We start from the raw sequence: 26346 nt of genomic DNA, 5'->3' as shown, positions 1-26346 counted from the left end.
AGTTGGGATGAATTCTTATGGGCATATATCTGGCTCACTACATATGTTTTATTTCGGAATGTGGGTGACCCAGTCTTACAAAAAGGGGAAGTAGAAACAAAATCACTATAATTTGTGTAGCAGTGATGTAGCTTTGGGCTTGATCTCATTTTCAAGGGGGGGGGGGGTAAAGAAAATCTTCAACTCAAATGCTGGGGAGAAATTATCAGATCATTCTAATATTTTCCAACTTGAATGCAAAAGTAAGAGCTGGAACTGCACTTCAGAAAACATCAGGAGACAGAAGTCATAGTTTTTACCAACTTCAACAAAATTGATATTAACAATTTTTCATAATGGATCTCTTCATAGGTGCAGAAAGGAAGATTAAGTAACTTAAGGCCCAAGGTGAAACTATCCTCACAAGCTTTTAATAGAAAATCCAGATAATCCATGTTTTGAGCTGGTGTTTTGATCTAGACCTATTAACACCTTATGGTTGATCCTTTAACTTTAGCTGGCGTGCAAGTTCACCTACATCTTTGGACTTCTCTGAAAAGCCGTCACTGTCTAAGGAATGAAGTGCCAATGCATCAGTGTCAGACATGAAAACGAAAGATTCTCCAGAAACGTCTTTAATTTAAGCCTTCAGCAATAATCCTCTATAACTACCACAGTCCAAACTTCAATCAAAGCATATTTCTCAATTACACAGTTAAATCCAATTCCACATCAATTTGAATAAGAACACTTCTTGTCATAGTTCTTGCAATTCATCTTTTCATTACTCGGATCCCGTCAATTTATGCCATTTAATCGTCTTGATGATCCGTTTCTCAGATCAAAATTAATTTAATACACACACCGGATTAATAACTTTTGAAACACATGCAAAAAGCTGCCACATTGAAACACACTGCTCTATGACGCCTAAAGCAAACAAGCTGCCTCCAGCTCTTTTAATATATATATAATCTTAAACTCAAATAGCATCCCATATCAACATCAATGAAATTCGAGGATGCTCGTAAAAATTGCAGCATAGTTTAAACTTTATCATAAAAAAATTAGGTATAACTAGTGGCGGACCGTGACCCGAAGAAGACAAATGATTGGAAGGGCACTGTATTCTTTGTGAACAATGCTGTGCCCCTGCAATGCTTTGTCTCCTCCAGGTCACGGTCCGTCACTGAGTATAACTCTTGGTTATCATATCATATCAGAAGACATTTCTCAATTAACATCAGTATGCAATTTGAGAAACTGATTTTTTTTGAATACCACTAGAATTGTTGGCATTGACAACCTGAAGCACATTGATTCTTTGCTTGCCTTCTTGAGATCAGAAGGTAGTTACCAAACACCATCCTTGGGACTTGCAAGGACTCACCATCATGTAGCAGAAAGTAAATGTAAAGAGTGCATCAATTTGGGGCTAGTATCCCAATGTTGGCCTTCAGAAGATTAGGTTTACTTTTATGCAAAATGGGAATTCAGATTTATGGAAAAGCTGTAATTTAGGTAGCTGAAATCAAAATGTACATCAAGTACATCAAGGTAACGATATTTCTCTAAACTTGCCTTCTCAAGATCAGAAGGTCTTCTCAAATAATCATTAGCAGGTTGGAAAGGCAAGTATTTGCTTGCCTGTAAGCTACAGTCAATCTACCAGTACTGAAGTGCGAGCATTTTCAGTGGCAATGCAATCTGAGAGTTTCTTTTTCATTAACAGCAGGGAATTTATTTTAAAATAATTTGAAGGTAATATGTGTTCGGCTGAGGACCAACGGCTCTATTTAAAGATCATAGAGGAAAACTGGCACTGGCGTCCATAAGCTGCTCACCTTACCCTCTGGTCATTGGTTTATTTCCACCATAATATCTATGGATTTTTGGCGCGCTTGCTCATCGATTGGGCAGAGATAAGATAAGGACATCCTACTCCATTGTGTTTTGACTTATGTGAAAACGCATTCCTGTGGGATGTCCATAAGAGCAATGACTTATGGCAAGCCATAGGATCATGCCCCAAGCTTCAACACATCATTGGCAAGCAAGGAGTGTTATGAGGCTTTCCATCTGCCTCAAGGAGTAGGGATACCCTAATGAAAATATGGCACTAATTTGGCAAGCAATGAGGTCCAAAGATCACTCATTCTCTAGCTAAGATGGAGCAGTTGATTCTTAGGCACTGTATTATGATATACAAGTGTTGCTGGTGTACGCTTAATTTTGCTCGCCTGGTCATTGATACTGCCAAGGGACTGGGTGTTTCATCGTTTACTTCCACTATTCTTGAATATGTGGTAGAAAGTGATGAAAATCTTACTAGTTTCTTGACAATATAAATGATCTGAGACTATTCAAATTGTGTTTTCACCAGCAACACCTTTATATCAAAATATGGAACACTTGTGTACACCATCCAAACATCAATTCCTGGTTACACTGAAATTGTGACTAGCAAGCAGCTCCATATCCACAAAATCAATTTTCAGTGATGGACCGCCTGCATTAACTAGGTGTGATTGCAAATCAGTTGTAGGTCATCTGAACATCAACCAGGATTGGTCTCTGTATCTGTTCGCAGTTCAGAGATTGTTTCTGATTGATTTTGGGGGTACTTACAATTGATTATGGGAGTTGCAATCACATCTTTGTTATATGCAGCTGGTAAGTTGAAAAATGCATATTTTGTGGATGGATCAGGTACATCGCCCTGCTCTGCGCCGGCAACTGTTGGGCATTTAATGTGATCCACCCGGTGCTCAGGTTTTTCAGTGTTGTGGCTATTAAGAACTGCTACCCCAAAGCACACTGATGCCGTGTGGGCACCCAAGAAACAATGCTCTAGTTGCCAAAGACAGTGGTTTGGAAGTTGATATTTCTTCGACAAGCAAAACAACTGCAAAATGTCCCATCTCACAATAAACCATAACCCCAAATTAAATACTAACCAAATCCTTAACAGTTATCTCTAACCCAACTCTAACATTGCCATTTTCTTACGTACTTGAAGATCAATTCTAACATCAATCATAACTTCACATCCCACTTAACCTCAAACTTAATCTGAACCCATATCTCCATTGTGTTTGTGTAATTATCTATACTAGTATGTCATGAGGTATTTTGCAGTGAAGCTGTCCATTAAGTTTGAAGCATTCTCTAGAGTTAGGGTGCAAGAGACTAGAGACTAATTGCAATCAGTAGTAGGTTTGTAGCAGCCAAATTTGAAAACTTTCTTGACTATAGTTAGGAATGCAATCAATTTGACTGTTTTGAGCCTACCACTGAGTATGGGAGTTGCAGTTAGTTGATGGTCAATGTATCCATCTCCAGTGGCGTCAGGTTTATGGACATCTTAAAGAACATATTGGGCTAACATGAAAACTGACATTTCCTCTTCTCAGTTGGTACCCTCTGTGATGTGGTATGATACTTTCGACTGATTGCAATCAGTATCAAGTCCCTGTCGCCAGACTTGCTACTGAGTATGGGAGTTGCAATCAGTTGACGTTTTATGCCACCTCCAGAAGGTTTCCTCTAGGCACCCGAATGACATCTTCGACTGGAGAATTGTCAGGTTTCGTGTGACGTTATGTGGAGCTTGCTCTGGAGTGAAGTTATATGGATTAAGAGAATGATTGTAATCAGGAGTAGGTTTGCAACAACTGATTGGATAGCCCTCTTGACATTGGGTAGTTAAGGAGTGTTATCTGGTTGGCTGTTGACAGGTCTGCTTCTGAATATGGGAGTTGCAGTCATTTTCGGTTCCATGGAACAATCTCCAGTGGGCCTCACGTTACGTTGGTACCCGAAAGAACATCTTGGTAGGAAAGTATCACTTCCATTTCACTGCCTGCCCCTATCCCCATGGTCATATATAATCAATCCTTCTGGTTTTGTATAAATATTTTCTTCTCTGCAAATCAGGATGTATAAACAACTGAGCGTGGCTGCATGCAGGTCATGCGTAGATAGCGCACGTTCAGAGGAGTGATATCCACTGAAAGTTTCTACATGGCTGCAGAGAATAATCTTGATCTGTTTGTGACCGGCGACTCATTTTCTGCAACCAAGAGCTTCTTTTCCGAATATTAGCTTATGCTCGGGAAATATGGGTGCGTGGCAGCTATGGATAGCGGATCTTTATCCATGGCTGCATATCGCTTTAGATAGCCCACATTTCCTGGGATAGTTAATATTCTGGAAAGATTCACTTGGCTGCAGAGAAGGAGAAGTTTGGTTACATCAGTCAAATAGAACATGCTTGAAATTATTCATTTCTAGCTAAAGTAATAATAACAACAACTCCAACAGCAATAATATAATAAATTTCTTCTTTAATTTCCAATTCAGAACACCTTTAATACTGGTTCGTAAGATATTTCTAATTTCAAATTAAGATTTTCTCCTTTTCTGTTTTGAGAAATTTACCAGACATGGTAATCAATAAAGCAGATAGAATTCCTTCTTGGTAACCGCTGTCTCCTTCTCTTCAACCAAGAGTTTCTTTTTCTAATAATCAACCTATTCCCATGGGATGTGGGTGCGTGGCAGCTGTGGGTAATGGATCTTTATCCATGGCTGCATATCGCTTTAGATAGCCCACATTTCATGGGATAAGGTGATTTTCGGGAAAGATTATCTTGGTTGCAAAGAAGGAGAAATTGCATTTGATTTTCAACAAACTGAATCCTCAAACATGCGTACATGCAGGTCATGTTTTAGATAGCGCGCAGTTGTGGTCTCAGAATTTATTAATTTACCCTTAAAATTTTTTGTTGCCATGCTCTTGTTAAAAGGGAGAGTCCATTTATCATAATTCTAATTTCATAAAAATAAATTCACTAGTATCGACAGTGTTCTCTCAGCTTGTCAAACTCTAGTAACCAACCTCGAAAGTGTTAACCCAGCTTGCATACCATTGTCACCAACATCGGCAGTGTGACCCCAGCTTATCAGACACTAGTCATTAACATCGACAGTGTTACCCCGGCTTGCATACCATTGTCACCAACATCGACAGTGTTACCCCAGCTTGCAAAACACTAATAACTAACATCGACAGTGTTACCCCAGCTTGCCAAACACTCGTCACTAACATCGACAGTGTTACCCCAGCTTGCATACCATTGTCACCAACATCGACAGTGTTACCCCAGCTTGCAAAACACTAATCACTAACATCGACAGTGTTACCCCAGCTTGCCAAACACTCGTCACTAACATCGACAGTGTTACCCCAGCTTGCCAAACACAAACATCGACAGTGACCTAAGCTTGTCAAACTCTAGTCACTAACATCGACAAAGTTACCCCAGCTTGCATACCATTCGTCACCAACATCGACAGTGTTAACTCAGCTTGCCAAACACTAGTCAAAAACATCGACAGTGTTACCCCAGCTTGCCAAACACTAGTCACAAACATCGACAGTGTTACCTCAGCTTGCCAAACACTAGTCACCAACATCGACAGTGTTACCCCAGCTTGCCAAACACTAGTCACCAACATCGACAGTGTTACCTCTGCTTGCCAAACACTCGTCACTAACATCGACAGTGTAACCTCTGCTTGCCAAACACTTGTCACCAACATCGACAGTGTTACCCCAGCTTGCCAAACACTAGTCATTAACATCGACAGTGTTACCCCGGCTTGCATACCATTGTCACCAACATCGACAGTGTTACCCCTGCTTGCAAAACACTAATAACTAACATCAATAGTGTTACCCCAGCTTGCATACCATTCGTCACCAACATCGACAGTGTTACCCCAGCTTGCCAAACACTAGTCACAAACATCGACAGTGTTACCCCAGCTTGCCAAACACTAGTCACCAACATCGACAGTGTTACCCCAGCTTGCCAAACACTAGTCACAAACATCGACAGTGTTACCTCAGCTTGCCAAACACTAGTCACCAACATCGACAGTGTTACCCCAGCTTGCCAAACACTAGTCACCAACATCGACAGTGTTACCTCTGCTTGCCAAACACTCGTCACTAACATCGACAGTGTAACCTCTGCTTGCCAAACACTTGTCACCAACATCGACAGTGTTACCCCAGCTTGCCAAACACTAGTCATTAACATCGACAGTGTTACCCCGGCTTGCATACCATTGTCACCAACATCGACAGTGTTACCCCTGCTTGCAAAACACTAATAACTAACATCAATAGTGTTACCCCAGCTTGCATACCATTGTCACCAACATCGACAGTGTTATCCCAGCTTGCAAAACACTAGTCACAAACATCAACAGTGTGACCTCAGCTTGCCAAACACTAGTCACTAACATCGACAGTGTTACCTCTGCTTGCCAAACACTAGTCACCAACATCAAAAGTGTGACCTCTGCTTGCCAAACACTCGTCACTAACATCGACAGTGTAACCTCTGCTTGCCAAACACTTGTCACCAACATCGACAGTGTTACCCCAGCTTGCCAAACACTCGTCACCAACATCGACAGTGTTATCCCAGCTTGCCAAACACTAGTCACTAACATCGGCAGTGTTACTCCAGCTTGCCAAACACTTGTCACCAACATCGACAGTGTGGCCTCTGCTTGCCAAACACTCGTCACCAACATCGACAGTGTTTCCTCAGCTTGCCAAACACTAGTCACTAACATCGACAGTGTTACCTTAGCTTCACCAACACTTGTCACCAACATCAGCAGTGTTACCCCAGCTTGCCAAACACTAGTCACTAACATCGTCAGTGTTACTCCAGCTTGCCAAACACTTGTCACCAACATCGACAGTGTTGCCTCTGCTTGCCAAACACTCGTCACCAACATCGACAGTGTTACCCCAGCTTGCCAAACACTAGTCACTAACATCGACAGTGTTACCTTAGCTTGACCAACACTTGTCACCAACATCGACAGTTATACCTCTGTTTGCCAAAACATTCGTCACCAAGATCGACAGTGTTTCCTCAGCTTGCCAAAAACTCGTCATCAACATCGACAGTGTTATCTCAGCTTGCCAAAACACTTGTCACCAACATCGACAGTGTTACCTCAGCTTGCCAAAACACTCGTCACCAACATCGACAGTGTTTCTCAGCTTGCCAAACACTAGTCACCAACATCGACAGTGTTACTCCAGTTTGCCAAACACTAGTCCCTAACATCGACAGTGTTATCTCAGCTTGCCAAACACTCGTCAGCAACATCGACAGTGTTATACCAGCTTGCCAAACAATAGTCACTAACATCGACAGTGTTACTCCAGCTTGCCAAACACTTGTCACCAACATCGACAGTTTGACCTCTGCTTGCCAAACACTAGTCACTAACATCGACAGTGTTACTCCAGTTTGCCAAACACTAGTCCCTAACATCGACAGTGTTACCCCAGCTTGCCACACACTTGTCACCAACATCGACAGTGTTACTTCAGCTTGCGCAACACTATTCAACAACATCGAAAGTGTTACCTCAATTTGCCAAACACTTGTCACCAACATCGACAGTTATACCTCTGTTTGCCAAAACACTCGTCACCAAGATCGACAGTGCTTCCTCAGCTTGCCAAAAACTCGTCACCAACATCGACAGTGCTTCCTCAGCTTGCCAAAAACTCGTCACCAACATCGACAGTGTTACCTCAGCTTGCCAAACACTAGTCACCAACATCGACAGTGTTACCTCAGCTTGCCAAAACACTCGTAACCAACATCGACAGTGTTACCCCAGCTTGCCAAACGCTAGTCACCAACATCGACAGTGTTGCCTCAGCTTGCCAAACACTAGTCACCAACATCGACAGTGTTACCTCAGCTTGCCAAAACACTCGTCACCAACATCGACAGTGTTTCCTCAGCTTGCCAAAACACTTGTCACCAAGATCGACAGTGTTACCCCAGCTTGCCACACACTTGTCACCAACATTGACAGTGTGACCTCAGATTGCCAAACACTTGTCACCAACATCGACAGTGTTTCCTCAGCTTGCCAAACACTAGTCACCAACATCGACAGTGTTTCCTCAGCTTGCCAAACACTAGTCACTAACATCGACAGTGTTACTCCAGTTTGCCAAACACTAGTCCCTAACATCGACAGTGTTACCCCAGCTTGCCACACACTTGTCACCAACATCGACAGTGTTACTTCAGCTTGCGCAACACTATTCAACAACATCGAAAGTGTTACCTCAATTTGCCAAACACTTGTCACCAACATCGACAGTTATACCTCTGTTTGCCAAAACACTCGTCACCAAGATCGACAGTGCTTCCTCAGCTTGCCAAAAACTCGTCACCAACATCGACGGTGTTATCCCAGCTTGCCGAACACTAGTCACTAACATCGACAGTGTTACTCCAGCTTGCCAAACACTAGTCCCTAACATCGACAGTGTTACCTCAGCTTGCCAAAACACTTGTCACCAAGATCGACAGTGTTACCCCAGCTTGCCACACACTTGTCACCAACATTGACAGTGTGACCTCAGATTGCCAAACACTTGTCACCAACATCGACAGTGTTTCCTCAGCTTACCAAACACTAGTCACCAACATCGACAGTGTTACCCCAGCTTGCCAAACGCTAGTCACCAACATCGACAGTGTTGCCTCAGCTTGCCAAACACTAGTCACCAACATCGACAGTGTTACCTCAGCTTGCCAAAACACTCGTCACCAACATCGACAGTGTTTCCTCAGCTTGCCAAACACTTGTCACCAACATCGACAGTGTTACTTCAGATTGCCAAACACTTGTCACCAACATCGACTGTGTTACCTTAGCTTGCCAAACACTTGTCACCAACATCGACTGTGTTACCTTAGCTTGCCAAACACTTGTCACCAACATCGACAGTTATACCTCTGTTTGCCAAAACACTCGTCAGCAACATCGACAGTGTTACATCAGCTTGCCAAAACACTTGTCACCAAGATCGACAGTGTTACCCCAGCTTGCCACACACTTGTCACCAACATCGACAGTGTTACTTCAGCTTGCCCAACACTATTCAACAACATCGAAAGTGTTACCTCAATTTGCCAAACACAAGTCACCAACATCGACAGTGGTAAATCAGCTTTTCATACACCAGTGCCCAACATCGTTGTTGTGCTTTAGGTTGTCAATGTTAAGGTTCGAGAAATCTTTATAATATCTTCTTAAAATCATTGTCTTCAGCAGTCAGTGTGTAACTTCAATACAACTCCATTATAACGGTGTCTTAAAAAATGAAAAGTTTAACTTTAATCAAATCATGAAAAAAAGTAATGTGCATTAACCAATGATGCACTATCATCCACCATCTTTGATCATGTCTGATTCTGATGTGACGGTACTGGTCGTGTCAGTGAAATCGACATTCTTTATCACTGACTTTCCTTACACCGTAACATGAATAATGGCACATTGTACGAATAAGATCAAGTCATTGTTGCCTCGGAGCCAGTTAGAACTCTGGTTATAATTTGTCATGGGTTGATAGACAGCTTACCCGCAGTTGAGGTCATCACCAATTCAAAACATGGATCAGATTAATGTCACGCCAAATAAAGTTCCATACTTCTTTTCAATGTGGAACAATTCACTGTAATAGTAATACCAACAGCACAAACATTGGACAACATCGAGTCTTCGATGACGTCAAACTCTGCTTAAACTAAGAATCTAGATAAATGCTAGTATTTTCGGAGAACCCTCCAGAATTCTCGGAGGAAATAGAAATTGGAGAAGGGGAGACTACGAAAGTCTCAACCTGTTAGTCTAATTCAGCTTAATTATTTGTACAAATATTTCTAACGCATATACAGTATTCCTACTTTAATATTTCGGGGGGGGGGGATACAAAATGAGTTATGAAAAAACACATTTTCTGGAAATGGCTTTCCTTTTATGATCTGAAAAACAGGGCAATCTTGAGATCAAGTCCAAAGCCACATATGCATTCATACACAGATTATTGGGGCTTGCAAGGAGGGCACTATTACTATGCATTGGCAACAATGCATGGTAATATCATCCTCCTTATACTACTGGCACCGGGGGAGGGGGGGGGTTCAAATTCTCAGTTGGGAAGAAGGGGGGGGGATATATCGTCACAGTGTAAAATAATTGTTAGGGAATTGGCTAAAAGGCTGGGTCGGGAGGGGGTGTATCTCAAAATTATCCAAAATTGTTGGGGGGAATATTTAGTTAACCTGTTCAAGATACTGTCGTCATTGGCTGGCCATTCAGTTCCATTGGTTGAAAGAGCCATATTGCTGATAAATACATCTCGGCCTGCACATCAGAGGCCGCCATTGCATCACTGATAATGAACACCCATTCGTCAGTGGTGTAACAATGTCGCCGTTGTAGTCAAGCTCAACGACCAAATCACCATCGGAACTGCAATCGTGATCGATGGCTATTGAACACCTGATGCCATGCGGACGATGACGACCTGGTTAGATAAAAATATTGCACCATCCAATTATAACTACTCATAAATAAATCTGTATTGCATCCCGTTCTTTGAACAACCAGGACACACCTCGATCATCAAGAAACAATGAATACCTCAGGATCCACATCTCATCACCTCACTTCAAACAATCTTAGCTATTTATGTGTAGTTGTCAAGTATGACGGATATGATTATATTTGAGACTGAGAGAATATCTTGATAAATATTATATTCATAAGGTAGTGAATTTCATATTCAAAATAATCATAGAAAGAACATTATACTAGCTTTGAGTAGAAATGGAGTACTGAATTTTTAGAGATTTTATGAAGTATATTTGAAAAAAATAGAGATTGAAATATATATTGAATCATGAAATAGGCAGATGAAAGTTATGAAGAAGTTGAAAACAATTTAGTAAGATAAAACAAATAATCAACCTGGATCCAAGCACGGCATGTGCATTGTCACACAAACCTCCTTCTCACTCAATATAGTGAGATCAAATTGAACACAATGTAGTAGAGTATTAACAGATAATAAATCCGGATTAATTAGTGGCACCAAATGTGCTATAAATCACCCCACTCAAAATAATGAGACCAATTAACCTACTATGCTCATTGTACTGTAAAATTATTTGACAGAAAGCGAAGATCACATGCCGCTGAATTGATATATATCGTATATGTTCCTGCCGAAGTAGATGAAATATAATAAAAATAAAAAAAAATGTCGATGTCTGATTTGTTGTTTTTGAATAAGTGTGATTACGCAAACAAAATCTACAGGTATGACGAACTCAGATAATACTACGCTGTAGAAATTATCTTCATTGCCGCTGCAGGAAATGTGGTTTTTGGCAGAGTCGCCATGCAATGTGAAATTACAGGATTGATGTCATCTTTCTCATGTAATTATTTACGTGAGAGATACAAAATAAACATTTTAATTAGCAGATTAGTTCTGTTTAAAATACGTACAGTACAGTAGTTCCGGTGTTTTGGTAATTCTTTCCCTTTGTTTTTTTTAAGGACAAATCGATATATATATATATATATATATATATATATATATATATATATATATATATATATATATATATGTGATATATGTGTGTGTGTGTGTGTGTGTGTGTATATTACATCGGAGTGTATGACGTTTTTGCTGACGCCATAACGCTATACACATTATGCATTTATTCTTCTAATTAATATTTATTACACCTTTTTTTAAAGGTTTATCCAATATTGAGTAAAATGTGAACATGCATGTTGGTTTGGTAGAAAGATACCCAATATGTTGTAAATTTTACGCAATGTTGCGTTGAAATAGCACATTTTGGGGTAAAAAAAATACCCAGCAAACATGCATGTTCCCTTTCTACCCAATTTGGGTACAATTTTAGTGAGTGTTTTAGATTGTACTAAGCATAATTTAACCAAAACATTGCATATCAGCAAAAACCACATAGTAGAGAAAGAAAGCAAGAGTTAGTGGAAGAGAATCCAACATAGAAAAGGAGAGGACAGTGAATGTTCGAAAGAGAGTGGCTCATCGATAGTAGATATCAAACAGACATGTAAAATGTCAGTTAAGATTCTTGTTAGAACTGAAAAGCCAGTGACATAGCGATTGACAAATATTGCACATTTGATTGAAATAATGATCTTTCGATGGAATCAATAATAACGATAGTTATAATAATGATAGTTTATCAATAAAAATGATATAAATGATCAGTAGTCATTTCGTACTGTGTGCGCTTGTGAAAAAAAACGTGTGATAAATATTACATCTGTCGTAAATCCATGCGTTGAACCTATATAGTTCAGAGGAGATGAATGAGCATTTCATCCCCCTCTTGAATAACGTCGTACACTGTAAAAACTGTGGTGTTAAAACTGACACCAATTAGTGTTCATAGAGGACCACACCCTGAGGTGTTAAAATAACACCCTAGAGATTGAACATAACACCAAAGAGTGCCAATGTAACAACCATAGGTGTTGTATAGGTGTAAAACTAACACCACCAATTTAACACCGGTGTACTGAAATAACGTGTGGTCCTCTAGATCTATGTACACCGGTTAACACCACAATTTTTGCTGTGTGGATTTGCACCCTTTATTAATACATTTCATGGGAATTTTACTCAGCAGCTAGAAGATGATAAAGCTTAGATTATTCTTGGTTCGATCGCTCTTTTTGGGAAGTACTGTATGTAGGCACTAGGCTCAATGAAACCCCCCCCAACAAAAAATGTATAAGAGTGCTTAACCCTGCCTCTAGATCCCTCCAGATCTTCGATGAAGCACGTACACGATCAGGGATTCCGCCCCTTTTCCCACCTCCATTGGACAATCGGGTCAAAAAGAATAGCTAGGAGTAACTAGCCCCATAAAATCGGTCCTCACTTGTCAATTGACTTTCTAAGCCCCTTCCCTCTTCCCACGTGGGTTCTGGACCCCAATATGAATATTCATAGCTTAATTGCTTCTGAATAAATCAGAGTACTCATGAATGAATCAGCGTACGCATGAATGATTTCTAAATTTCGAAGACACAAGTCATCACTTTATCATATGGCCCTCAGAATGTCAGTATTTACTCTATTATAAATGGTTTTAAAAATGTTGATATTAATCGGATTTGACATAAAAATTTCACCAGCGGAATTTCGAATGATGTTCTACGATGTATCGGATAGAGCGCCCCCTGCTCACGTTTGAGAGACATAGGGAATACAACGGTACTCCTGATAAGGCCGTCCTGAGACGCCCTCGAAATGCACTTCATGCACGAGTGCATACATGCGCGACCATGGGGTCTCGAAATAAAGCACCCTAAACACGTAATTTCTATATTCTGAAAATGCACCCCTTAACAAGTATTGGCGTGTAAAACCCTACCCTTAACAAGCATTGGAAACAAGTCTTGGCAAATATTCCCTAAATGAACCCCTAAACAAGTACAGGAATGTTTTTGTTACGGGTCCTTTGGTCATCGGCGTTACCTTATTTGGTTTTGTACGAACCCACCTTCTACATCTCGCGCAAATCGGACTCTAAACACGAAGTGTTGGGTCAAAAAGGACATCCTTTATAAAACATTTTGATTTTGTTTTATCATCCCCGCAAATTCGACCCTATAATCACGTAATTTTCCTAGCGGAATAGTTACCCTTTTTTCATTATTTTTGTGTTTTTGACACCCTTTATCACGTTAGTCAATGTAAGTGCCCCCCCTAACTGATATAGATTCAACAAAGAAATTTTTCGGTTTTGAAAAAAAGGAAAGCAAATTTGCAAGGCAACAACGGGGGCAGCAATAGTCAAAGCTGACTTGTTTGCCTATTCAAAATAAAAGTCACATTGAGTAGCAATCACACTGATTAACCTTAATGGGGGGGGGGGGGTTCCTGTATTGTAATGCTGATTGAAATCTAGATGAATTAATGTTCCTTCCCAACATGGTTCCTATGTACCATCATCTGTTTTCCATGTATTCACTTCTGATTTTTTTGCATGTTCTACTTGTTTTTCCTTATGTAATTTGCTTGTTTGTTATATTGTAAACATTTGTTTACAGGGCCCCCTGGAAAACAGTACATGACTACTAATGGGGCTACCCTGTATAAATAAAACGAAATAAATAAATAAATAAATAAATATTGGGGTCCGCAACTCGTGTGGAAAAACTAATGTCGCACCCCCGCCGACGAGAAACAAAGAAGCCTGTTACGCAACAGAGCAAATCTCCGAGGTACGGTATTTGCGCATTATACCGCTTTGATACCGTCACGCTACTCCTTGGAATTGGGTTCACAACAAACGAGTTCTACGTACCGTACGGTACTGTAATACCCTGCACAATTCAATTTCAAGCACACGTTCATAGCAGAGCTGAGCAGAATGTCTAAGAAAGTCAAAGGTAAATTCACTTTTTTGTAGTTATTTTGAGTTTGTGTATTATGCCCATGATTTGTATGGTGTAAGCATTGTATGTCATTACGAACATCGAGGGCAGTTATAACTGTCTGGGTTATATGATCTCGTATAAGAGGTACATATTATTGAAGTACCCGGGAAGTACATTTGTCGTGCTTACACGTTTCACTCCCCGTGTAAACAGTCCCGGTAAACAGTAGTGATCTATTAATTTTAGGGGTATCGCTTCTGACGATTGTGATGTGGTTGTTAGCCGATTCCATACGTGTCGTACGGGACATTCTGACAACAATTTCTAGTTTCCTAGCCGAATGCTTGAGTAGTGAAATATTATTTTTTGTCAGTGAGAAAGCTATAGTCGGGAGTCCTGTGAAAAAAATACCAACACACACAAAAAATTATTATGGGTAAATTATAGGTGAAAATGTTGCGTGTCGTACGGAACGCAGAAATGTCCCGTACGACCGCAACATTTTAAGCTCTAATTCACCTTTGGACAACATATTTTTGTTGGTTGTCAGATTTTTGCATGTCTACCAGTACTTTAATATAACCACAAAACAAATTGAAGTTCTTCGTTCGTTTAGACAGCAGGTTGAAAGATGTGAAAATGGCTGATTTTCTCGCATAGAACCGCCCTGTTGTTCGTTATACCTTGGTCACATTTGCTCTATGGCGGCCGTACGGCGAGTCGAAAACAGCCGTTTTAACATTACGTGCTACATATAGGTTGTTTGTATGAAAATTAATAAAGTGCCGTACGTCCGCCGTAGAACAAATGTGACTGAGGTATTATGGAACTTTTCCACACCCTTATGATCTCCTTGATTTGATTTTTTTTTCGATAGGGCCTTATAAAGACTCCCTCGTCACTTGCGCGTAAATAAAAATATGGACTGGTCCCATTCCTTTTCTCTTTGCTCTTTCTCCTTTTGTTTTCCTCTTCCTCTTCCCCCCCATTTTTCCCGACGGCTGCGCTGATTTAAATTAGGGGGGGGGGGGCGGTGCATGTACTTCCTTACAGTAGAATTTGGAAGTGTGATTGATTTGCACGTGAGCCTATACTTTTGATACCGAAGCACTGTGTAAATGGCTGATCAAGTTGGACTGTGGACTGACTTAATTCTTCTATATGTTTTGGAGTGAGCGCTTAACGTCCGGAGCAGCACTGTAAGGTCAAAAATCAAACCATTTTACCCGATCCAAATTTGTGTCAAAATTAACGACCGTGTATACAATGAGAGTATGTGTATAAACCCCTTATAAACATAAATATGGATATATGTATAGGGATATATATAGGCCCTAATTTCTCCTATAATCTGCAGTTCTGCACGTATAGCACACTCTTTTTTGTGATCTTACATCAGTTTATAATTAGGTCAAAGCTGGACAGAATCACAGAATTATCGAAAGCATTCGTTCTGAAATCATACAAACAGTTTTACTTTGACATAATTTATTGCACTTTCGTACAGTGTCACATAGTCACTCAATATTTCCAAATAATAAGGCAAAACGCTTCATGTGATGTTGAATTTTGATTGGTATAATGAACCAAAAAACGTTTCTTGACGTCCTAACCCTGTATTTTCACAAAAATTCGAAGAGAATAAAAGTACAGGAGCAAATAACACGTTACAAATGATTTGTATTATTACAGAAATCAGAATAAAAAGCAAATTTGTACGTGAATTGACTTGCCTAGTAGTCCTGTCAATATAGGGTTTGACCCACCACTAATTGCAACACGAGATATTCCACTACTGCAATGGTTTCCAGGAAAGTCCTTTAAACAACATACTAAAAGTCCCAATAAATCCAAGTGGTGGGAATATATAAAATTTGCATATTATGCAAATTAGCCATAAAAAGTAAGAAAAATAAGGAATAGCGCAAAGAGTAAAAATCGAGTGTCCAAAACAATATAATTTGAGCGAAAAGTCATGATGAATAACTGTTTTCATTGTTTGTTGTCAAAAGTGCAAAAAATCTACCTCATTTGCATAATATGCAAATAAGCATCCTTAAATGGAAAAATGTCAAGGTATTGTGATTTTTCTGTCATTAACTGCTTGAAAATTTCATTAATGTTGAAATTTACATGCTGCTATCACTAAGGACGATGAATACATTTGTATTCAGCTTAGTGTCAGTTGGACTAATTCTCGGTCTGTGTAATAAGACATGGGCTTAACCCATTTGGTCCACTAATAATTTGGTCTAATTTTCTTTTGGTCTAATGACCAATTCGTCTAATAGTCAAATGGTCTAATTGCATTTGCAACTCTACATGACCTATTTTGTTTGTTTGTTACGTGAAATAAGGCGGCAATTTGTGGTGTCCCCTCTTCCACAAATTGTCACCTAAATGAGGCGACAATTTGTGCAGGGGTGACAATTTGTGATGTCAAATTTTGCACGCAGAGGCGACAATGTAGTGCGACATCCCCGCCCTCGATTTTTAAACTCTAAACAGCAGCCTATTGGAAATCGAAGACGAACCAAAATCTTATAAATCAACGCCTATGCATATGAGCATATTGATTTCATATCGCGAAGTCCAAGTCAACCACTACATCACAATAATATCAAAATAATGAAGATATTACAAAACATTCTTTTGAAAACCTCATTTTCGTGTCATCTCTATGAAGGATTAATGGAGCGCCTTAGGGCGGGTGAGAAGGTCATTTGCGCTGAGGGATACATATTTCTATTTGAGAGGAGATGTTACGTAAGAGCTGGACCGTTCGTTCCCGAGGTCGTTCTTGATCACCCTGAGCTCGTCAAGCAAACCCATGAGGAGTTCGTCAATGCAGGCAGCGATGTCGTCATGGCTTTCACGGTATATTCTGTCATCTAAGCCTTTTTTCAGGGTGGAATTTTGTTCAGTACTTTTAAACGACTTTGATATAACTTCATCAAGGAGGCTATCTCTTGTGTAATCATTTTTTTCTTTTAAGGGTGAAATTACAGTATTAGATTCGTTGGACGAATGTAGGGTATACAATGAATGGAAAATGATGCTATTATTCTTTATCATTTCAAGCATCCCTTTGATGTTAACCCGACATTAATACGGACCGAAGGGAATGAGCTTATGGCAGCAGACTATTTTACAAATCACTTTTAAAATTAATTTTCAGTTGCTTTTTTTTGGAGGGGGGGGGCGGAGGGATGGGTGATGCTTAAAACGATTTTAATGTTTTGAATGTTTAACCGAGTAATTCTAGTCATATTTTTAACATCCCAGGACAATTAGGCAGAGAAATGCCTGTCATTCAGTTTTTGGTAGAACATACTTTGGAATAAAATCCCAAATAATCCAAAGCGTTTCACACAATCTGGTTAGATCAAATTCGCTATCAAATTTGCTATCTTCTACCCATTAGAGCTCAAATAATAATGAATTTAATCATTTTAATTATTGTTTCTTTAAACTCCGCATTAACTTTCATACAGTATTATGCGCATCGTGAGAAGCTTGCTCTTATTGATCGAGAAAAAGATATTGAGAAGATGAACCGTACTGCTCTTCGAATCGCCAGAGAGGTAGCTGACAAGACTGGTACCTTGGTCGCTGGTGATATCTGTAATACCAATGCTTTCGATCCAAAGGATCCTACTTGCAGAGAGAAAGTTAAAAACATGTTCAAAGTAAGTCTTCCTGTCGGTGTTGTAGAGTTTCAACATAACTTGTTTGAATATGGAATGATTGAAAACGATCAGAGGAATGACGCCTTTGCATACAAGAAACATTGTGTAAGTACACTGTAATATCTGTGGTGTTAACTCTGACACCAATTGGTGTTAATAGAGGACCACACCCTGAGGTGTTAAAATAACACCCTAGAGAGGAACATAACACCAAAGAGTGTAAATGTAACAACCATAGGTGTTGTAATAACACCTATAGGTGTAAGACTAACACCACCAATTTAACACCGGTGTAAAATAACTGGTGGTATGGTCCTCTATATACATCGGTTAACACCAGAGTTTTTGCTGTGTACAGAATGAAGAAATGTGATAGGGATAAGAGAAAGATAAAAGAACGTAGATGGTATTGGGATGCGAAGAAGGGTCAAGATGATGATTTTGTCCGGTGGGCTTTCAATTACCCTGGAAAATATGTACACGAAGGAGGATGGAAAGGAAGTGGACAAGGGAAGATGAGAGAAATCAAAGCGCATGAAGAACATTGACAAGAAGAAAAATAATTGGATGATGTCAGGTTTGATGGTGGTGGTATTGATGATGATGTCCCGATTCACGAGTTATTGATCTCTTTTCTTCTCTTCTCATCTCCTATGGTAGGAGCAAATATTATGGGCTGTCGAGGAAGGGGCTGACTTCATCGTAGCAGAGACTTTCGGTATCTTTGAGGAAGCTATGATTGCTCTCAAGGCCATAAAAGAATTTGGAAGCGGTAAGATGAATATGGTAATCGAATAAGCTTAAGATTTTTTTCTGACACTTTAAGCCGTTTACCGCTATCAAGATAACCTGGTTCCGCCCTGTTTCGTATGTTTACCTAGTTGAATAAAGTTTGAAATGTCGTTACGAACTTTTCGAATGGTATATTCTTCAACTAACTTTTAGTTTATTTACAATTTGTAATTTTAAGGGCGATTTAAGATGATGTTTTGCCTGAATAGCGATTCGTGATTGGTAACTGTTAGTTAGTTAGTACAGCGTTAATTCTCTTGTGCCATAGAAATAATGCAGATTAAGACTGAAACACAAAACCTTCACAAGTTGTAAGATGGGGAGTAAGTTGAGTTTGACCTCTGATGACCTCTATCAAACTGTATCCATGATGTCATTTCCTGTTACAGGTCTCCCTGCCGTCATCACCCTGTCTGCTTGTCAGACGGAGCCAGTCTCATTAGATGGAGTCGATCTTATGGAATGTTTCAGACAGCTGGAGGCTGCTGGAGCAGATGTGATGGGTTTGAACTGTGCCAGAGGACCTGCCACCATGTTGCCACTCCTAGAGAAGATCAAAAGCGCTGGTTTTAAGGTAAGTTAATTAGAAGAAAAAGAAATTAAAAAAAGTAAAGAAAGATTAACAGAAAAGAAAATAAAAGGAGAAAAAAGGGGGAAAAAGGATGAACATGATGAAGGGAAAGTATCTTTCCATCCTCTCAAGGAAGGCTCCAAGATTAAAGCAGTGGCAATTTTTTTTGACTGGTTGCCAAAACAGAAGAAGAAGGTATACTATTTTAAATCTGTTTCCAATCTCACCGAAGGGAGCGTGAATTGAGCACGAAGAGACTAGAGCGAAGATGAAACTGGTATTTAATTCTTGAAAATATGTACGTAGGCGGGTGGTGAGTTTGGCTGTGAATAATATTTCAGAAAAATATATCTTTGATTACGGGAATAGATTATCAAATTTCCATTGAGTCTCAATCTATGGTTTAAATATTTATGGGCCAGAGGTTTATCCAAGGACAGACGTATGATTCTGTATTAAAAAGAGCAAGTAGGGTTATGCCAGGTAATTCCTGTGACAAACTCTAATTTGGTGTTAACTAGCTGTAGACTGTAGCAAGTTATTGGATACATCTCTTATGTGATATTTTTGAAATGGTCTAAATATCGGTCAATTTAGTTTGATGGGAAATTTGATATGCCAGAAATTTCAGTGCTAGCAGTGATAAGTGTATTTCGAACAAATAACTCGATTTATGTGATGATAATAAAAGTAAATGCAATTTATGAGGCGCCAAATCCATTTCGTAAGAGATGCTCGAGCTGCACATCAAGTGAAGGGGCAGCAAACAAAATGACAATGTACAGTAACTGTTGTTTTGTTGAATGACATTCACTGTGAACTTAATGGCTATTTGAAGGGTAAGGTGTAATTACTTTTTTTTTCAGACTCCCATTGCAGCTGTACCTGTGACATACCGAACAACAGAAAAAATGCCGTTTTTCTTTGGACTTTTAGACCCCGTAACAGGTAAGGATTCCCAGTGCTTAACCAACAGAAAAGATTTTCGACCTTTTTCGAAAATTATGATCAAACAATTATATAGGCCTATTTTTATTGGTTGTCAGATTTTCGGGGGGGGGGGGGGGGGGTGGACTGTTGATCCATTTACCTGTATGATGGAATCTGTTTTACATCATGAACGAAGTTTTCTACAAAGTGACACTCCCCCCAAAACCCACATTCTTGCAGGGGTAAGTTGTTGCCTAACATATCTTTTTGAAAACAAACAAATTGAATTCAAACAACAAAAATTGTGCTCGGTGTCTCGTATATTAAACGATTTTAAAAACGTTCAGGTGACAGAGCTTCAACAAAATACTGAGTGAAAAGATGTTTTATATCTTATCTGTAACTCGACTCCTGAAGCATATACCGTTGCGAAATGATGCGTTATGTGACTTTATGCGTTCGAAAAGTTGCGACATTATAAGCGTTGACTGACTTTGTGCGTTGGACAATTCAGGCATAATGTCACTTCCTGCGACATCATGCGTTGAAGTTACATTATGCGTCCCGGTTAGACATCTGCACATTTAAAGGTAGGACGATGAACGTATTAAGATGATCAATAATCTAACTTGACAGGATCTTCCCATCAAGACACCACCCTGCCTGGCCGTCCGCATCGTCCGTTTGGCCAGAATCAGTTGGTTATACCCTAGTCACACTAGAGGCGGAATGAGCCGGAATGCCATCGGAATGAAAATTCTTGGCACATTCTTGGATATTCGAAGTGCATTCTAAAATTTCTGACTGCATTCCAAATATTCGGGTCCATTCTTGTGTCCGGGCCGAATGTTTTGCTCATGCTCAAAACTTTCGAGGTGCATTCGAACTGGAAAAATATCGAACGGCATTCAAAGTGCAGTCCAACAGCACTCTGACTACATTCCAAATATTCTGACGACATTTCAACAACATTCCAAGTATTCCAATCGCATTCATGGGACAACAGAATCGCATAAAAGCACCGCTAGCCGTTGCTGCAACGTCAGTCAGCACCGAGGAGTCACTGAGGAGCATTGAGGTCATCAAACAGCATTTTTACAAATTTAGATCAATTCGAAATTCCCTCCCGAATGTGGCTCGAATTTTGAAAAATTTTCATTCCGGCTGGTTCTGCTTGATTCCTGCACATTGTCCGAGTTCGAGATTCCCAACTCTACCTTTAATTCCGTAATGATCAAGTGGGGCAGATAGATGGATCGTGAGTAGGCCTAATGGGGGTAAGGCCTTAAAACACAAACCTATTTGCATTGGCTACTTCCCGATTCAAGGATTGTGAAAAAAAATAATGGCAGTTGCTAAAAAAATTTTTCCTCAACGACCCGATTTGCCCTGAACATTGAGAAGCATGCTTAGACATATTTTCTTACAATGACTTCTCCCAAACAATCATGACAACCTTTACACGTTCATAAAATATGCGAATTCTGCATTTTGGGGTAGAATTCACATTCCCGTCAACACATTCAATTTCTTCGTAGTCTATGTTCCCAGACCATATAAGCTCTTTACAACATTGTGTAGGTCAAATTTTTCAATTCAAAGTACAAGTAAACTGTCATTACACAATATACAAGACGCACATGCGTACGCACATATAAACAAGAATTTTTTTTTTCATTGCCGAGCGAACTTTGAGAGCATTTTGATAAGGATGAAGAATGACATGAAACCTATACGCGAGGTTCAAACTTGCACCCCCGCAATCCGCTGCGGGCCTGCGCAGGCGCAGTGGCGAGTAAAAGGTGAAACTATGCTCCATTACTTGCTCTGCACCTTTTTCTGATAAGTTGCACCTTTCTTTCACCCAATTTCTTCGTGTTTATACCTTTTTGATTGTCCTGTCCCGTTTTCGTGCACATCACATCCCGTCGGTCACAGTAGACATCAAGGCACTTATTTTTCGTTGTTACTATCATTTTACCAAAGGTGAGAAGTCGTTCCCTCTCAACCTCGACTGCTATTTCAATACTCGAAATGACATCTCTAAGTTCGGTCGACGCTGCGATGAACTCGGTATCAACTACGTTGGTCTTTGCTGCGGTAACTCACCACATCTAACCCGCAGTTTAGCCGAATCACTCGGCCGCGTCACTCCGTCGTCGAAGTTCTCCCCTGACATGACTCTTCATTGTATATACGGCACCGATGATCGTGTCAATACCTATTTAAGAAAAGATGTTAAGGCCTCTTTTACCAGCGAAGACGAATGAGGTAAAGCCGTCCAGGCGGGGGAGGGGGGCACTTGAGATTTCAAAACGAACGAATAGATCAAAACCTCATGTAATGGTATAGATCAAAAGTACCATTAAGAAATGCTACCATCAATTTAAAAAAAGATAATTACCTAAAAATTTTCTCAAGAAGGCGGTGCGAAATCAGCGTTCGAGACCGTTCGTAGGATCGCAACTTGGACGATGGTCTTGTCCAAGATTTTTTTAACGTCAATAACATATATTTTAACAATTCTAGAAGCCTTAAATTCTTACGATGATTGTAAGAATGCTTTGAGTTGTTCATAGAGGGCTCTGACGCATTTGTTAACCGACCTTCGAAGGGAGATTTGTATGGCTCTCTTACGGTCGACTCTTTGCGTACTATGTAAGGCGTTCGCAAGGTACTCGTAAGGCGTAGGCAAACAATAATTATGCAACTGTTGAGTATAATCTTCGACCATTTTGCGAGAAATCGTCAGATAGCCGTAAGCCTTTCGAAAGAATAACTCAAGGCATTCTTTCGAAAAACGTATGAGTTCTATGGCTATTGTTTAACCGAGAATCGTTTCGAGTTTCAAGAATGTCTTGAGTGGTTCTTGAAAAGGCCGTAAGAATCTATGCCCCATCTACGAATCTCAACGAACTTCAGAATTCATACGAACAGTGAGTTTCGTACGAAAACATGCATCGTCCGTATCGTAACCTATGTGACCGTATTTTAGGTCCTCATACAAGAACATTCATTTAAAATCTGTGTTTGAGGTGTTTTAATACGATGATGGCAAAATCGGGATGAGTTTTCAGGGATGCACTTAGTAGGTGCCTGTATTGGTAACTTGAATGTTCTTCGTGGAAATCACTTACGTTGTTCTTTCCAAGGGCAGTCAAAGGGCAATTCCATAAAATGTGTACGTCCGAGATACAATCCCTTGTTTGTTTTTAATCCATATGAAAAGTTACAAAGCTTTAAAGGCATTATCACAGTTCATGAAATGAAATTGGAAGGAGATAAAAGGAAGCTCATTTCAAAAAGGGGGTTTAATATTATACTGAATTGCCCCAAGGAATTATGTGAAGTTGCTACATACACCCTGATTCTTTGTAGTGATGCCATAAACCACTCATCTATTCATCTTTTGTTTAATATTATCTTTCTATTTACCTTACTATCTATCTATACCACATTATCTCACTCTTTTACATTCATTCCACTCTATCTTGATACACACAATGTATCTTTCTTGAGTCTATAGGTCACACAGTATCTATATTTATATATTGATATAATTGACCTTACTTTATTTCTACATAGTCCCAAAGATATAAGACCCCCTCCTTCAACCTTGAATGTTGGTATGTGTACCTTTCCCTGATACCAACTCACAATTCTTCCTTGTATGAGCAATCAGCAAAATGATAATTCCTTCTTCCAAAACACTTCCATCGTCAATGAAGGGCTACATTTTGTTTATTAAATAACCCTTTACGAATAAATTCATGACCATGAGACCTCAACAAAATATACCTAAAACCTGATTAAGTATTTTGCACAAATTTATACCGCTCAAGATTACACCCTCTTTTGGATTTCAAAGTCATACGATATTGTTAGATAAAAAGACACCTAATCATCAATAACTAAAGAAAATTGAAAATATGAAATATTCTTTGTTGATTAGTGAAATATAAAAGAATACTACTAGTAGTATAGTTGTCCACTAAATAGCCAGATCAGTGGGCATTAAATGTTTGTAATGCTTTTTATTACTGAAAATTATATGTATTTCATCTGGAATGTTATTTTATTCATCTGTGAAATTCATTGATTATGTATGTATATTTGAGAACTGTCATATTTGTATGACAATTGCCGTTCTTGCATAGATATTTCTATAAATAATTTTGATACTTCTATCTGCAAGAAAACACGAACCATTTAATGATTTCAAGTTATGCGTTTGAAAAGTGTTTATGTTTTCATTATGTGATGTACATCATGCAGTTATTCTTTCTCAGTTTGAAGAGGTAGATGTAGGAAGAGAAAGAGAGAGATAGATAGATACAGAAGGGAAGGGAGAGAGGGGGAGGAGGGTGGGGAGAGAAAGAGTCGGACGATTGAAGTTATTATTGAGTATTGTATACACAAATCAGACATAATGCAAACAAGACACGGGGCATATATCTCTAATATGACACGATGGTCTTTATTACTATCAAGTAATCATGCAGAAATAACCGACGGAATCTTATGTACAAGAATGTATATAGTCCATCAAAAGTACTTCATAGGACAAATAATCTTATATACATTGCATCTCGATCTAAAGTGAAAAAAAATCAACCCTCCAATTTAGTTTCAAAATTAAAGTAAATACCACATCTGTGACCGAGTCTATATGAACAGAATGTATAGCATTCAACTTTCTTCAAATAAATTTAATTTGGCTCTTAAATCAATTCAATTGCCTATACATAGTACATATTTGCCGTTGAATTATATAAAATTGTCGAAATAAAGATAGATTGTATTATATTGTAGCGCAAAGGAATGTCATAGGTTATCACTTTATATTGTATGACGTCATCACTAAGCATGGCAGAATAATTCCCATTAGTGCCTCTTGCAACCACCTCCTAAGTCCATAGTACAACTAAGACTCTTGTCATGCAAACCTTGTACAACTTATTATTTTTAGATAGACCTTATATTGTACGGCTTCAACATTATAAATATGATGACTGTACAGTTGGAATGGAAAGCCAATGAAATCGCTGTCCTTTGTTTGCAAGCCAATCAGAAACCTGGGGGCGTTTCATGTAAGGACTTGTCGGACGTTTTATCCGACAAGTCCCATTTTATCCGACACTTACCATAGGAACAGTACCTCACGGCCAATCAAAATCATGGAAAGATGTCAGATCTGACAACTTGTCGGATGAAAAAAATGATGAAACGCTCCCCTGGTGATAAAACCTTGGCCTCCCTCAGATGCTATACACGACATCTGCGAAATGTCAATTTTAATGGAATCATGAAACCGCAGAAACATCACGAAACGGCGTCTTGTCGTATTCTGATTTCATTTGTTCAATAACATGTTCAATTACACAATGTACTTCGCTTGATGAGTAAACAGCTTATCACATAGTTTATACGAGAACATGGAAATGAAATAACAGGCATAACTTTTATTCATGCCATGCTACTAATTAAGAGGGCACCCCCTCGAAATTGATCGATATAATACAAGATATACAGTATAATGTAAATAAAATAATTATTATGTACATGAAATACATAATTTTCAAAATGTACATGAACGAGCCATCTCATTATGGTCTGCATGTTTTAGACTATGCATACATCATTTTCTCTCTGAAACAATAAATATATTGCACATTTTAAGGAGACTTTCCCCGAGAGCGACAAAATAAACATACACCACAAATCGATGAAAATAGTAGAGTTTGTACCCCGCAACACAGGCAGGGCAGTGGGAACGATTTTTAGATAGGAGTGCTGGGGATTTTGTTCAGGGGATTGTAGTAGTGGTAGTTTTAGTAGTAGTAGTGCTGGTAGTGGTAGTAATAGTAGTAGTAGTAGTAATAGTAATAGTAGTAGTAATAGTAGTAGTAGTAGTAGAATCAGCAGCAGCAGTAGTAGTAGTCATTTTGCGTAACAAACCAACATGGCGTATCATTGGCAATATTTCTAAGTGCGAGTGAGCTAAGCGTGCATGCTAAAACGTTG

The 26346-nt window shown here is 39.3% G+C and overlaps 1 protein-coding gene across 1 annotated transcript; it reads left to right on the top strand.

Moving 5' to 3' along the window:
- The first annotated feature begins 14248 nt into the window (after window positions 1–14248).
- On the top strand, window positions 14249–24531 carry LOC121413428 (betaine--homocysteine S-methyltransferase 1-like). The gene is made up of 7 exons (XM_041606241.1): window positions 14249–14352; window positions 17027–17217; window positions 17835–18029; window positions 18690–18801; window positions 19211–19395; window positions 20259–20340; window positions 22309–24531. Exons 1-7 carry the CDS (start codon window positions 14334–14336, stop codon window positions 22590–22592), a joined length of 1068 nt encoding a protein of 355 aa, XP_041462175.1. The 5' UTR covers window positions 14249–14333; the 3' UTR covers window positions 22593–24531.
- The last annotated feature ends 1815 nt before the right edge of the window (window positions 24532–26346 follow it).

Source organism: Lytechinus variegatus, chromosome 4, assembly GCF_018143015.1.
Source record: "Lytechinus variegatus isolate NC3 chromosome 4, Lvar_3.0, whole genome shotgun sequence".
Taxonomy (NCBI): domain Eukaryota; kingdom Metazoa; phylum Echinodermata; class Echinoidea; order Temnopleuroida; family Toxopneustidae; genus Lytechinus; species Lytechinus variegatus.
The sequence above is the reverse complement of the archived record's forward strand: the minus strand, read 5'-3'. Positions and strand labels throughout refer to the sequence as shown.